General features: G+C 44.2%; 1 protein-coding gene across 5 annotated transcripts in view; it reads left to right on the forward strand.

Moving 5' to 3' along the window:
- The first annotated feature begins 8,900 nt into the window (after positions 1-8,900).
- Positions 8,901-15,306, forward strand: part of Adamts7 (ADAM metallopeptidase with thrombospondin type 1 motif 7) — a 36,866-nt gene continuing 30,460 nt past the window's right edge. For 4 of the 5 annotated variants that reach the window (XM_028758927.1, XM_028758928.1, XM_028758930.1 and 1 more), the window contains exon 1: positions 8,901-9,235. In XM_028758927.1, the coding sequence (XP_028614760.1) occupies positions 9,166-9,235 (70 nt within the window). In that variant the 5' untranslated portion in view covers positions 8,901-9,165. The remainder of the gene's footprint in view (positions 9,236-15,306) is intronic. The other variant, XM_028758929.1, reaches the window with a different exon arrangement.

Below are 15,306 nucleotides of genomic sequence, written 5' to 3' on the forward strand. Positions count from 1 at the left end.
CTCCCTCCCTCCCTCCCTCCCTCCCTCCCTCTCTCTCTCTCTCCCTCCCTCCCTCCCTTTCTTCTTTCCTTTGTTTCTTTCTCTCTTTTGTTTCAAGACAAGGTTTCTCTGTGTAGCATTGGCTATCCTAGAACTAGCTCAGGCTGGCCTCAAACTCACAGAAATGAGAAGGGATTTGACTCTGGAGTACTAGATGCTCACCTCTACCAGCCCACGGGACTGTTCATTTCTTGGTTCCTTGATTTTTCACTTTTCTATCTTATTTCTTCATTTTGGTAGCGTTCTTCATCCCTTAGCTTTCTGAGAATGGGTGCAGTGAAAACAAATACTTTGAGAACTTTTATGCTTTAAAATCTCTTCAAGCCACATCCTCACATTTGACTGAGAACCTCAGAGCTGGAAATCCACTCCTCTCTGAATTTTGAAGAAGTTTTTTTTTTTTTTTTTTTTTTAAAGATTTATTTATTTATTATATATGAATACACTGTAGCTGTTTTCAGACACACCACAAGAGGGCATCAGATCTCATTACAGATGGTTGTGAGCCACCATGTGGTTGCTGGAATTTGAACTCAGGACCTCTGGAAGCGCAGTCAATGCTCTTAACCACTGAGCCATCTCTCCAGCCCCATTGAAGAAGTTTTTGTTTGTTTGTTTTGTGTTGTTGTTGTTGACTTTGCTTCTGTGGCACGGATGGAGATAATTCTAGGGCCAGTCATTCTGATCACTTTTTTTTTTTTGTCTTTCTCTGAAAACTCTGAGAAAAAAATTTCTCTAATAGTGAGAAATCCATGAACTTCCCTTTACTGGTTTTTACTGTTTATTTTATCTTTAAAATATTCTTCCTCTTCATAGACCATAAAAGCAACTCCATTTTAAATGTTGGAAAGAGTAATTTATAAGTAGTTTCATGCTATATTTATTCACTTAAGCCCCACTGCAGGCAGTACAAATGAGTATTTGTTGAATAAATGATGGAGTGAAATGACATAGTGATTAACAAAAGGAAAAGAAAAATGGCCCATGCAATTCATTTCTTCAATCCCTTCTTATGAGCAAGGACTGTGGCTTTTACGTGTCAAAACGAACACTTTCATTCTACAAGCTAATGCAGTCCAGGAAACAATTGTTTCAGGGCTCTTTTTACTCATCCTTTATCCTTAACACTCAATGGTAGAATAGGAAAGCATAAAAATGTTTCCAAATTATTTCCAGACATGAGCCCATGGAGCATCATCCATTGTTGAAACAATGGCATGGAAATGGAGAAAAACAGCTTCAAAAAGAAAAATAGAGCCAAAGAAACAATTATACTAGTAGGGGCAGCCAAAGTCTCAAAGACGGTTGGTTATAACTGTACTGGCATAAGGCTCTGCAGTCGTGGTGTGTGGCTTTCCATCTGAGCTCTAGTTGTTCTCTCAGACAACACTTTTTAGAGATCCTACTGGGTGGTGGTCCACCAGATACAGCTCCTAGCTTTGTAGAGTTTGTGGGCAAGAGGCAAGGACAATATTTGACTTTAGGTAGTAACATGGCATGACTTTTGGCTTTTGGCACTTACATGATATACCAGGACATCAATTAGTTCCTAGCGAAGAAGGTGAAGTGATCCACCTCCCCCACACACCTTGCTGTCTGAAAGTGAAAGACTTTAAGAGGTGAACCCTTCAAGAAGCAGATCTCTAAATGCAAGTCAGTGGTGGAAACCTGAGGACTCTTCCAGACCATCAAAGATGGGCCTTGAGATAAAATACCCACTCTCCAAGCCTCCTCCTCCTCCTCCTCCTCCTCCTCCTCCTCCTCCTCCTCCTCCTCCTCTTCCTCCTCCTCTTCTTCCTCCTTCTTTTTCCTTTTCCTTTTCTTCCCTCTTCCTCTTCTTCCTTCCTCTCTCTGTCCTCCTCTTTCTCCCTCCCTCCTCCTCTTCCTCCTCCTCCTCTTCCTCCTCCTCCTCTTCTGTTTTTCAAGACAGGGTTTCTCTATGTAGACTTGACTGCCCTTGAACTCACTCCGTAGACCAGGCTGGCCTTGAACTCAGAGATCCTTCTGCCTCTGCCTCCTGAGTTCTGGGTCAAAGGCACCACTACTGCCCAATGGCCACCCATCAGTCTTGAAGCTTAAACAGCAACTGAAAAGGCAATAGCCAGTCTAGGGAACCTTGTTTCCTCAGTTTTCTGATGGTTTCAACATCTCAATGTGGATAGAAAAACAAGGCCTTCCTATGGCATTGTCCTTCGCAGTATGGGGCTTTCTTAGCCTTGTAAGGTTGCAGCAGGTTACAGAATGGGAATAGATTGAGAATTCCTGTGCCTCTAGGGCTTCTAAAACAATGGCCAATTAGGCCCTTGGAGACAGCTCACATCCTGTTCCAAGCTAGTCATCCCAAGCAATTTCAAGGTCACCTCTTACTCAGCCTCTTTCCTGTCCTGTAAGAGGCCTTTTTTGGGATATCTTTGTTTAACAATTGGAACTGAATGAGCATTTCCAATTACTTTGCAGTTTTCTGGGGTGGAAGAGAGTCACCAAAAATAATATCTTTAATTTATCAAAACCTGTCTATCAAAGTTAGAAGTGCACATAACCAGGGCTGGAGAAATGGCCCAGCGGTTAAGAATATTGGAGGCTCTTTGATTCCCAGCATCCACATGGTGGCTCAATCAATTTTTAACTCTAATCCTGGGGAATCAAATATTCTTTCTATTCTGGCCTCCACAGGCACTGTGAACATATGCAGATAAAACATACATATATGTGTGTGTTTGATATATATATATATATTATATATTGATATATATATATAACATAATGTGTGTTTGATATGTATTTAATATATGTTTAATATATATAATAAAAATAAATTTGATAAAAGGAAAAGAATGCTTATGACCTATTTGACCATGATCACATATGTCTGTAGTCCAAGTATTCAGGAAGTGGAGACAGGAGGTTCAGGGGTTTGAGATCATCAAGCTAGCCTGGTGTCTTAGTTAGGGTTTCCATTGCTGTAAAGACACATCACGAAAATGGCAACTCTTATTAAAGATAACATTTAATTGGGGCTAGCTTACAGTTTCAGAGGCTTAGTCTATTATCATCCTGATGGGACGCATACAAGCAAGTACGGTGCTGAGAGTTCTACATCTGATCCACAGGCAGCAGAAGGAGACTGCGTCACACTGGGCAGAGCTTGAGCATATATGAGACCTCAAAGCCCACCTTCACAGTGACACACTTCCTCCAACAAGGCCACACCTCCTAATAGTGTCACTCCTTATGGATCAACTATTCAAACACGTGAGTCTATGGTTGGCCATTCCTATTCAAACCATCATACCTGTGTTAGATGAAATTCTGTCTCAAAACACTAAACAAAAATGCACATACTCTTACTAGCAATTCTAGATCAATCATTTCATCCTACACACGAACTCATGTGTAAAGTCACAGCAAGAGATGGAAAACAACCCAAGTACTCACCTTAGGAGGTAGGAGAAAGGGCATACACCCATAATGGAAAGTCAATCATGAAATGTCTATCTGCATATTAAAAATGTCTCTTAAATACATATTATAAAACATATTATAAAAGTTTTAGGTACTTAGGATACATCAGTGAATGAAACAATGGCTGATGTCATGGAGCTTAGTCTGGTAAACATGAGAAAAATTATGAAGCTGTTCAGAGGTTGCAGCAGTCCTTCAGTAAGGAAACATAGTTTCTTTAAGCCACAAACACTCAGACATAAACATATACACACACAGTCACATAAACAGACACACATGCACATACATACATAGACACAAAGACATTCACACACACAGACCCCACAAAGACACACACACACACACACACGGTTGCACAAGAACACAAACACAAGCATACATACCGATACACAGGGACACAGACACATACAGAGACATACACACAAACACACACAGAGACACACAGTGGTTAGTTCATCTCCAAGCTGATCGTGGCTAACTATACAAAGCAGTTCTGACTTCTATTGTGATTGATTTCCAAGAACACCAAAGCACAGAACATAACAAAATATGCAATCAACCCTGGTACAAGCAAGTTTCCTAGTAACAGTAGTAGTGAATGTGAGAACGTTTCCCTGTAACAATAATAACAGCATAAAATGGATGGCTAGACAGGCAGCAGTACCCAGGCCTTAAAATATTGCCAAAGTTAGTATGAGACCAAGAGAGCAATTCAGAAGCCAAGAGAGAGAAACCAGATTGAATCAGTCAGCTTGAAGAGAAGTTTGATCCAAAGCAGCTGAGTTGTCCTAGCCAGTTTGAGATCAGAAAGAACCAGGAAGGAATAAGCTTATTCAGAAGTAAGTCTTAGAGGCTGGAAACATTCTAGGTCTAGATTAGATTGTACCTAGGCCAGAGGATTTCAGGACTAGGCCTAGGTTAGCAAATGGAGGCAGTAACCCTGGGAGACGACAATTACTTCAGGTGAATAAAAGTTACTTTTACATCTGTCACCCAACGTAGGGTAGCAAACCATGACCCTTAGATTAAGAGCCCTATGCTTTACAGACTCTTTCTTATGTAGTGGGAGAGGGGTTGAAAAGTAAAGGAGGAAATATGGGAATATTAAAGGAATAATAGAAAAGAGGGTAGATTATTGAATCTACGTTTAAGCCAAAAAGTTTTATAGCCAATAATGTAACAATGGTATAGAGCTTTGTTTATTGATACATATTAAAGTTATATTTGGTTACATTGGTATAGAGCTTTGTATACTGATACAAATTTAATATTATATTTTGCTACAACATACTATAGTATTGTACCTATGTAATTCATTTAAAAATAAAATGTTAAGTTCTAGTTATTGATAGCTGATATTACTAACTGTTTATAATAATTAAGAAATGCAAGTTATAGCCGGGTGGTGGTGGCGCGTGCCTTTAATCCCAGCACTTGGGAGGCAGAGGCAGGCAGATTTCTGAGTTCAAGTCCAGCGTGGTCTACAGAGTGAGTTCCAGGACAGCCAGGGCTATACAGAGAAACCCTGTCTCGAAAAACCAAGAAAAAAAAAAAGAAAAGAAAAAGAAAAAAAATAAATGCAAGTTATGATCAAACTCATGGTCATTTTAGATACTAGTTTAGTTAATTACAAAAATATGTTTTCTAGACTGAGCAGATAGTAAATAACTAGAAACAAATAATTCAGATATATTATAGATAGATGGTCTTCGAAACATCAAAGATCTACAGAATATGGCATTTAAAATATTTTATTAAATTAAAGCCTTTTTTGACAATGAGACATGTCTACTTCTGGCAGCACTTTCATTTAATGTCAATGATGTACATCAAAGAACCTCCATATAGAGTTTGCTTCATATGTAGCAAGCTAGCCCCTGGGCAAGAAAATGGCCTTACCTCAACTGCAGACTAGATGCTGCTCAAACTGGACACAGGAAAGTCAACTGCTGGGCTTTGCAAGGACAAGGTAGGCAAGCTCTTCATAAATTCCACTTCAGGTCTGTCAGACACTCTGGGCCAGAAGGCTGAAGATAATGCTCCAATGTTTTAGAGAAATTCTGGGGACTGTTCAGGCAGCCAACTTTCTCTGTCATTCCTATTGTTTTGGAAACTGCTTCCCTGTACTTCCTGTATACTCAGGTAATATTTATTCCTTGTCAGGTCTCTGATGGGGTTGAAGACTAGATAGTTGTAGTCTCACAATTAAGCTTCAGTTGTTTAGGATTTAAAAGGATGTTTTTAGATCTAAGATGTTTTTAAGTTAGTAATATAAGTTGTTGGTTATATCGATTATTAGCTATTATTAACATATTTTAATTAGTAATACAAGTTATTAGTTATATAGTTATATAATATATATATATGTCAGTTATATATAGGTATATACCTATACCCAAGTTATATAGAAAATTATTTAGGTACAGAACTCAAAACTTACCAAGACAGGATAGATATTAGAGTACTTTACTAAAAACTTACCAGACTGTACATTGTAAATTTAATTCTACTTAATAGTTTTCATAATTGTTTATTTTTTAAAATTTTTATTTATTTAATGTATGAATGCTCCGCTGCATATACATCCACTTGACTAAAGAGGGCATCAGGGGGCTGGAGAGTTGGCTCAGAGGTTAAGAGCACAGACTGCTCTTCAAGAGGTCATGAGTTCAATTCCCAGCAGCCACATGGTGGCTCACAACCATCTATAATGAAATCTGGTGCCCTTTTCTGGCCTGCAGGTGTACAAACAGGCAGAACACTGTATACATAATAAATAAATAAATCTTTAAAAAAAAAAAAAAAAAAAAGAGGGCATCAGATCCCCCTATAGGTGGTTGTGAGCCACCACGTGGTGGTTTTTATGGGAATTGAACTCAGGTCCTCTGGAAGAGTCAGTGCTCTTAACCACTGAGCCATCTCATCAGCCCCTCATAATTGTTTCGTATTTGTTAGATGTCATTTATTATTTTAAGAGAAGGAACTTTTTCATTTAGACAAAAAGGGGAAGTGTTGGGGGTTCATCTGGTGCTAAGTATAAAAGGCTAAAGTCTGAATCCCAAGATCTGGTTGTCTCTAGGCAAGCGAATTCTCTAATTTACACTGGCCTTTGTTGTGTAAACCTTGCTCCCAATTTCAAGCTATTGGTTGAATAAAAGTGGTTAAATTCAATTACCGGTTAGAAAAGAAGTAGAGAGGGCTTCAGTTACTGGGCTGGGGGTTGAAGGTGGGGACCACAGGGACAGAGTCCAGGAGACACCTTGAGAAAAACAGCTCCAGCAAAGAAAGCCATAAAATGCAACTATCCCTAGGGTTTTGGCTGGTTAGAAGCCCGATTAGCTTAGAGGATTAAAATAGAGTAATGCTGCTCAGTTGTTGTGCCTGTAAAGCTTGTTAAGTAAATAAATGGTTCAGTCTCATTTATCTGCTAGCTAGTTAGGTAAGAGGAAAATTGTAGCACAATTATTAAACCTCATTAAAGTATTAAATATAATACCACTGTGTTCAGTGTAGTTCCCAAGGAGGTTTACAATGAGGGTGCTCAGCAGGATGTGAACAGAATATAGACTAGGACCTGGGATATGATGGAAACAGGAGGGAGCTATTGATAGCTCTGAACTTTAAAAATACAATTTAGGAACTGGAGAAATGGTTTAGTGGTTAAGAGCACTTTCCTCCGGGCTTGGGCTTGTTGTGTGACCTCCTTCAGAGTCTGGACTCATTGATTTTTTTTTTTTTTTATAGCTGCATCCCTTGGTCAGGCAGCGAAACCTAGCACTTGTGGAATGAACAGCTTGCTAAGAAGAGGGTATGATCGGGGTGGAGTGGCGGAACAATGTAAAGATTTCTGGCTTTGAGACTTGCATGAAGGTAGATGAGGGGCTGAGCAGGAGGACAACTAATATAAACAGCCTTCTGGAGAAGCTTGAGAAGAGGGATACTTATCCACATAGGGGAGCAGCAGTGTCTATGAAGAATACAATGTTTCAGATTGAGGGTTAGAAGCTCATGGAAACCATAGGCAGAAGAGGACACTGGGACTGAATCCTTTGGGGAAGAGGGAGGGAGAGGGTCCCAGTGCCGTGGTGAAGTCGTGTTCCAACAGTGCAAAGGGTCTGCTCTACATATCCAGAGGAAGATAAAGCAGTTAGGTGCCAACTTTTGGCACCTTTGCACTGGGTGAGAGATGTTCGGGAAGATGAGGTAGCCTTAGTTGTTCCTGTCACTATCAGAGGAGTCAGAGGTGGGGGGAGAGGGGAGATGGAAACAGAAGAGGCCAAAGGGTAGAGAGAAGAAAGATGACAAGGGACTAGAAGAAACAAAAATGAAACAAACAAACAACAGACAGTGCAGAAGATGAATGAACAGCAGTCTTGGCTGCAGAAAGATGTCACAGCCTCAGGTGGTCCCAAGACCTGAAGGAACTAAGATGGAATCACTGAGGATGACTGAAGAGAGCAGATGGAGATGCATTACACATGTCTCCCTAGAGCTAAGAGAACTGGAAAGCAGAGACTTACAAGTGAGCTCCTAGATTTGAGAGAGACTGAGACTGCCAGTGAGTCTATGGGTCCCTGTGTACCTCGGTGGGTGACGCCAAGAGTGGCCAAGGAGAGAAGTAGGATTGTACAAGTACATTACTCTCAGGGTAGAGCCAGGCTTAGTGAAGGTGTTGTTGTTGTTGTTGGTGGTGGTGGTGGTGGTGTGTGTGTGTAGGTATGGGCTAAAGGGAATGTGGAAGCCAGACACAGGGTTACTGTCACCAAGGACAGAAGATTTTTGGAAATATGAGCCAGGTTTGGCTGGCCTCCGGGCTGCCAGGGTCCCTTTTGAAAATCTGTAGGCACTGTGTTGGCCCACCAGAGTCTCCAGGTTGCTGGCAGAACTTTGCTGATTGCAGGGAAACACATCAGAAAAGCATCTGGAGACAAGGAATCAGCGGACTGCTGCCCAGTCTAGAAGGGCCCAGGCCTCTCTCCTGGGTTCACTTTGGACACAAATCTAGAAGCCCCCGGATTCTGCCTCCTTCCTGCCATCTCGGTTCCTTAGGGGTTTTCAGGTTTCTTTCTCTGAAGAACAGGCATTCTTTGCCTGGGACCCAAGAACGTCTCCTTGAAACACAGATAAGTGACAAGAAACAGCAGAACTCCAGATTTTTGGGAGACCTCAGAGGGTACAGACGGCCTGGGTCTGCTCCACCACCAGGGGACGTCTGTAGCCCTGCGGGCGGTCCGGAGCCTGAGTTAGTAGGGTGGGGACCGCGATCAGTAAGAGGTGGCCCGCCCGCAGGGCTCTGAGGCCTGGCGGGGGCGGGGCGAGGCCGGTGGGGGCGGGGGCAGGAGCCCTCCGGGCGGGGCGGGGGTGGGCGCCCTGCTCCCCCTCCCCCCCCCCCCCCCCCCTTTTCTTTCTTTCTTTCTTCTTCTTTTTTTTTTCTCGGCTTCTCGCTCTCTTTCTTTGCCTCGGCAGCTGGCTGAGGGGGCGGGCCTTGCAGTCTTTGTTGCCGGAGGAGCGAGTGCAGCTGCCCGGCGGCTAGAGTCAGGACCTGGACCTTGGGAAGAGTTTAAAGCCAGGCATGTCCTGAGTCGGACCCAGGCTCGGTTGGGACGCAAACGCGCAGACGAAGGCGTGCACAAGGGGTCTTCCTGAGGCCGCCCTGTCCTGGCCATGCACCGTGGTCCGAGTCTCCTCCTGATCTTGTGCGCTCTGGCTCCCCACGTCCCCGGACCTGCATCAGGTGGGTGGCCGAGCCTCTGGGACCCGCCTGACCCTGCCATCCTTCCTGAAACCCCAGCCGCTTCTCTGTGCACCCCGCGCAGGACCGGCTTACCCTGAGATTAGGGATCAGCCGGGATCCTGTTGGCAGCTGAGAGAAGCTGCACCCAACCGGGAGCCATCCTTCAGTTGTCCACTCAGCTGGCATCCGGGACTTGCCCCTGGAGTGAGCTTGCACTCCTCGGGCTTCGGCTTCCCTGACGCTCGTGCAGCGCTGAGTGCATTTCTCCGGGGAGAGCGCTCCTTCGAGTGGGCTGGACGATTCGCGAGAGACACGGCTTCTCACACTCTCCTTCGGGTGACTCTCCTGGAAAGCAAATTAGCCAGGACGCTGTTGGGGACCGCGCCAGGTCGCAGCTCTACCGGGGTCCGCCGCTGCTCCTCCCAGCTTGGCGGGCGCGGGGGTCTGGGTCCCCATTGCCCTTGCATTTCCTGCTTCCCCCTCCCCCCAAGTGTTCAAGGGAGGGGAATGGGGAGTCGGAGCTTCTTCCTCCGCCCTGGGTTAACTCTCCCAGCCCCGCCCGGCCGGCCGGCCTCCGACGAGCCTCTGGCCAGCATCCAGGCTCTTGTTTGGCCGCGACCTGCGTTGCAGCGCGCTTCTGGAGAGTCCGGAGCAGCCGGCCTGGGACTGTGAGAGTTAGGGATGTAGGAGACCCCAGGGCCTCTGATTAGGAAGCTCCAGGCCAAACGGGGGCTGGTCACTTATCTGCAGGTGTGGGATTCAAGAGTATGACAGGGGTGAAGGGACTCAAGGGATGGACTCTGAGAGAGTTGGACCAATACGGATGGGGCAGAGGTGACCTCAATCTGCTCTGGGCAGGATTAGGCCACTTGCCTTCTTGGTGAAGATACTGTAGCTATGGGCCTGGATGTCAGGAACATTTAAACCACTGAGGGGTGTGGCTGAGGAGAGCAGCATTTGGGATTAATCTAACAGTAACATTCAAGAAGGCTGGGTGTGTGCATGTGTGAGTACCTGCTAGGATCCAGCCTTACTCATTCTTATTTCTCATCATCTGTTAGCAGAACTGCAAGGCAGCTGACTTGTATAAAAAGTTCTTCTATGGGTATGGAAACAGGTTAAAAGACTAGGGTGAACTGTCAAAGAGAGTAGTGGAAAGAGAGAGCAGAAACAGCCCCTGGGCCTGGGCCCTTGGAAGGTGTATGTGGTTGGGAGAGGTCCACCTTTTAGGATTTTTATGAGGCCCGAAGTACTGAAGATCAGTTGCTTATTACTGGGTAGTAACTGCCATGTATTGGCTGTTATCTTTATTACTCTGCTAGACAGATGCCATAGGATTTCTCATCTTTGATGAGTCCTGCTATTTGGATTTGTGGCCTGGGATGCCAGCAGGCCAGCCATCCTTCCTTCACTAATCTAGGCATTGCTCTCCATCAGGGTGGAGTATGTGTCTCTGGAATCCCTCTGTATAGGAGTGTGGGGCCTTCTGGTTTCTGGTCTCAGGATTTCTGACTCTGAGGCTGTAGACCTGTTTGTCTTTTTTCTGAGCATGGATTCTTGCCACTGAATGGAACATCAAGGAGCATGTCCTAGGCTTTTAGGAGAATTTGTACTAATATTTTTCTCAAGGTCTCCGGGGTTGCCCAGTTGGTTATGACTTCCTCTTTTCCTCACACCCATTGCATTTTCCTCTGCATTGCTCTGTAAGCCCTGAGTATATGTACTTCTTCAGGTCATTTGAAGGGCTGGATTGTAATTTAGGCTCTTGATAATGAGGTGAGGGTTAGTTCAATGTTGGCATTTCTCTGGCAGAAGCTCTGAAGTGAGAGTTGTCACCTAGGGGTGATACACAGAGTCTTTATCACACGAGTATGTGTTATGAGGCAGGAGCTCAGTCATATCAAGGCAGACCTGACCTGGCAGAACACTTTGGCATGAGCCACTGGCACCCTGCTGGGTGGTGCCAACTGCTCTTCCAAGGGAATTTCAGCTCCGATGCTCAGTTCCTGTGTTGGTCGACACTTGTGAATATATTTGAACCTGCAATTATCCTTTATTGACACTAGGTGCTGATGATTTCAGCCACCAAAGCCTCTACCAAGGTCTTCTGGTAGACATGACTGGTAATTACTCATCTTTTAATTCACTGTGCTTATCTTTTGACATGGTTTACGGCTAAGGAGATGCCTCAGTTCACACGGTGTATGCTGAGCAACTCCAAGGACCTGAGGTTTACAATGGGCTGTCTCTGATGAAGATCTCTTCATCCCAGTTCATTCCAGTCTAAGCAAGGAGCATCTCCTCTCTTTGCTTGGACTTTCTCTATACTGCACCAGGGTCAGAGGCTGTAGATACCCCGTGCCAACCTTTCTATTTGATGAGGGTAGGGTAGTGTCTTTTGCATTTCCCTGGACTTTGGAACACCAAATACTCCCAAACAGTTAGTATCCAGGGCATACACCAGGTGCCGTGAACCCAGCATTTCATGACAGAATGAGCAAACAAGGCTGGTGGCAAGACAGATTTGTTTAGAAACAATGGGCACTTGGCCTGTTTATTGCTTTTTCCACTTTGGCTAGAGATGAAGTTTTTTGACTGAGTGAAAGAAAATACATTCATGATACTGAACAGACAATATATCTATACTCAGCCTCAGTGTTGGCCACAATAGTAAGTAGTGGAGACAGACAGATGGGAACACAGGTTTCAAAGGAGGTCTCACTGCCTTTCTCCAGTCACTTTTGACAGGTAGGAATTTAGTCTGATGTGTGTAGATAACAAGACTTCAAGGAAGGCTTGGAATTGAAATTTTGTGTGTGTGGGGGGGATAAAGATCATATAATTTTTCAACATTAGAAATTGACTAATTTTTTTCGATATATGCCAATAAATAGAACAGGTCATAGGGTACGAGTCCCAAATAGTTTTATTAGGATGCCAGGACAGCAAGCATGCTAGCCTCTGAAAGGACCCAGTCAGAACCTCTGGGAAGGTATGATTACACAGCCTATACATCTTGGGACCGTAGAGCCCCAAACCTACAGAATAGAAGTCTGTGGGCTAGGTCTTATGTGCCTGTAGCTTTTCGAAGCTCTGTAGGTACCACCAAAGCTCAGTCAGTCAAGTTCACTCACAGTCAAGTTCCCTGAGGTTTTTGCCAAAAAAAAAGCTTCCTCATCCTCCTTTGCGGAGATGCTGATTCAGTGAGTCTGAGATGGGTCCTGGGAATTTGTTTTTAAGAAATTCTTGTCCAGGAAGTCTGGGAACTCTCTGCACTTCCCACCCCCTGAAGTTCATTGATTGGAAAGACTTGCTCAGAGCCACACAGTGATTCTTCTCAGCTCACTCGTCCCGTGACTCTCAGAAAGGTCAGGGCAGCTGTGGGCAGAGGGCCACATCTTGAGTAGGGGCACACCATTGGCATGTGAGTGGCATCCTTCGAGAGTTTTGGCAGCAGGTTAAGAGAGGGTTTGGTTCTGTAACATGGCCATTGTCGAGCCTCTGAGTAGGCTTAGCCTCCCAACTTGGCAGGTGGCAGCAAAGAGTTCCGGATATGTCTGCAGGACACTTGGACCAGAACATTTCTCTGGGCCTGAAGGGTCAGGTGTCAGGCTGAAAACCTCAGTGAATCAGAGCAGCAAGTTTTTGAGCTGAGCCTGGAGTCTAGTAACTTCGGAGAGGGGAAGGGCTAGGGGACAATGGAAGAGCAGGGGACTCCCAGCACCAATGCAGTAGGTGTGCACTAAAACAAACAAACAAACAAACAAAACCGAAACCTTGTTTTTGAGAGTATTAAATAACTCAGTTTGGACTCACGCTCTGTATGCAGCAAAGGATGATCTTTGATCTCTGATCCTCATTTCTCACTTCCCAAGTGCTGGGATTACAGGTGTGTGCCACTAGTTTTGCAAAGCTGGTGATTACACCCAGGCTTACATACTCGTATGTATGCTATCCGTCACTGTCTGAGCTGTATCCCTGAGATTCCTTCTGGAGACTAGCTATGGACTTCTAGGCAACTGGTCTAATCAAATTTCTTCATATCGATGATGGGAAAGGACAGAAGTCTGAGAGTATAGATGGATATTACTGAAGAGAAGCTATTTGGGAAACGGGGTCAGGTCTTCATTCTTTCAGTCTCAGTGTGTGGCTTTAGCTTACTCTACCTCTCTGAGCCCTCATTGGCTCTCTTACCTGGAAGGCAGTCTGATATACCTTATTCTTGGAGCCCTAACCTAGAGTCTTCAGCCTGAGGGACCACAAATCCCAGGAAGCAATGAACCTGGATTGGAAAATATTACACCCACAACTCTTATAATATCAAGTGATATTTAACATTTTCTTTAATTATGAATAAGACTAACACACTTAATTTATGAAGTATGAATATTTAATTATGAACATTATCAATGGATCTCAATATTAACACACACGTGTAGAGGCCAGAGGACAACATTGGGTATCATCTTCAGGAATGACATTCACCTCCATTGAGACAGTGCTTATCATTTGCCCAGAGCTAGCCAATTTAGCTGGACCGGCTGGCCATGGAGTCCCTGGGATCCTCACTCTCCACCTCCCTAGTGCTGGGATGACCTACTGTGCATCATGTGACCTGGATGTTTATGTAGTTCTGGGGTAAAAAAGTGCAAGGCAAGCACTTTACTGGCTGACTTACCTTCCCCAGCTCTACAAGTACATTTTTTTAACTTAAAAATTTATTTTATTTTGTGTATGTTAAGTGTGTGTATGTGTACCACATGTGGGACTGAGTGGGACAGAAGGCAAAATTAAATCCCCTGAAACTGAAGCCACAGGTGTTTGTGACCTGCTGTGCATGTGCTGGGAACTGAACCCAGGTCCTCTGCAAGAGAAGTATATGTCTTAACTGCTGACCCTTCTCTCCAGCCCTACAAGTAATTTTCTTGTCTCACTGAGGCAGAAACTTTGAAGTAAGCCTTATTGCTCATCACTACTTCAAAATAACCGTAGTTTCTAGTGTTGTCATTTGACCTTGCTTAATGACTCAGTGACCACACAAGATGGATTCTGCACTCCATCTTCAAGGTTATTTTGAGAGCTGTAATTCCATATGGTAGACCTTTTTTTGATCTTCTTTGTTTCTTAGGCATTTACAAATGTTTTTCTAAAAAAGGCATGCACAGAAAAACAAACGAACAAACAAACAAACAACATGAAAAATGTTTTTCCTTTCTGGACAGTCTAACAGTAATAGAGCAATTTCCAAACCCTAAGGGCTTAAGCTGAGGTCTTCAGACTTTCTCTAGCTCATGAGCTCTTTGCTTCACGAGAACACTTTCAAAGAAAGAAGTCATAGGTGCTCCATGGAGACAGGAGCAGAGAGGTACCAGAGGGCCCCATCTAGATAGTCCTCCTCCCTAACCCAGGAGGGCAACAGATATGTGCATATCCCACAGGCATCTGAGGACACACCCCACCAGGCTAGTAACAATTCCAGTAATGTCTGCAGAGTCTAGTGGGCCAGACGCTGCTGTATGTAGAGTGGCTTAGCATGCTCAGTCCTCAGAAGAGCCCAGCAATGTAAGTTCTGTTGTTATTCAGTTCTACGCATTCATTCAACAGATATTTCCTGAAACACAGCTGTGTCCCAAACACTGCTAGCACTTAAATTTTTCAACAAACAATATGAAGATTTTTACCTTCCTAGAAGTGACATTGGGAGGAGAGAGGAAACAAAGGGACACATAACAAAAAAATGTTAAGTGACAGGGTGTGTTGTTGCTGTGGGGGGAAATAAAGCAGGGACAGAGAAAGACAGTGAGTCATAATATTAAAATAAAATGGCCAAGAGAGGCCGCACAGAGAGATGTTTGAGCAAGGGCTTTAAGGAGGATATCATGCGTGAACCATGGTAGAAACAGACACAATGCAAGAAGTTACATCAAATTTGTTGGCTGTAATTCACTGAATATTCCTTACTTAAATCATTTGGTACTCAGTCATCAGCAAACAGGTTTGAGCTCCCTCCCTCCCTTCCTCCTTGTCTTCCTCTCTCTCTCTTTCCCTCCTTCCTTCCCTCCCTCCCTCCT

The sequence above is a fragment of the Grammomys surdaster genome, unplaced genomic scaffold, assembly GCF_004785775.1.
Source record: "Grammomys surdaster isolate TR1022 unplaced genomic scaffold, NIH_TR_1.0 126248, whole genome shotgun sequence".
NCBI classification, from domain to species: Eukaryota; Metazoa; Chordata; class Mammalia; order Rodentia; family Muridae; genus Grammomys; species Grammomys surdaster.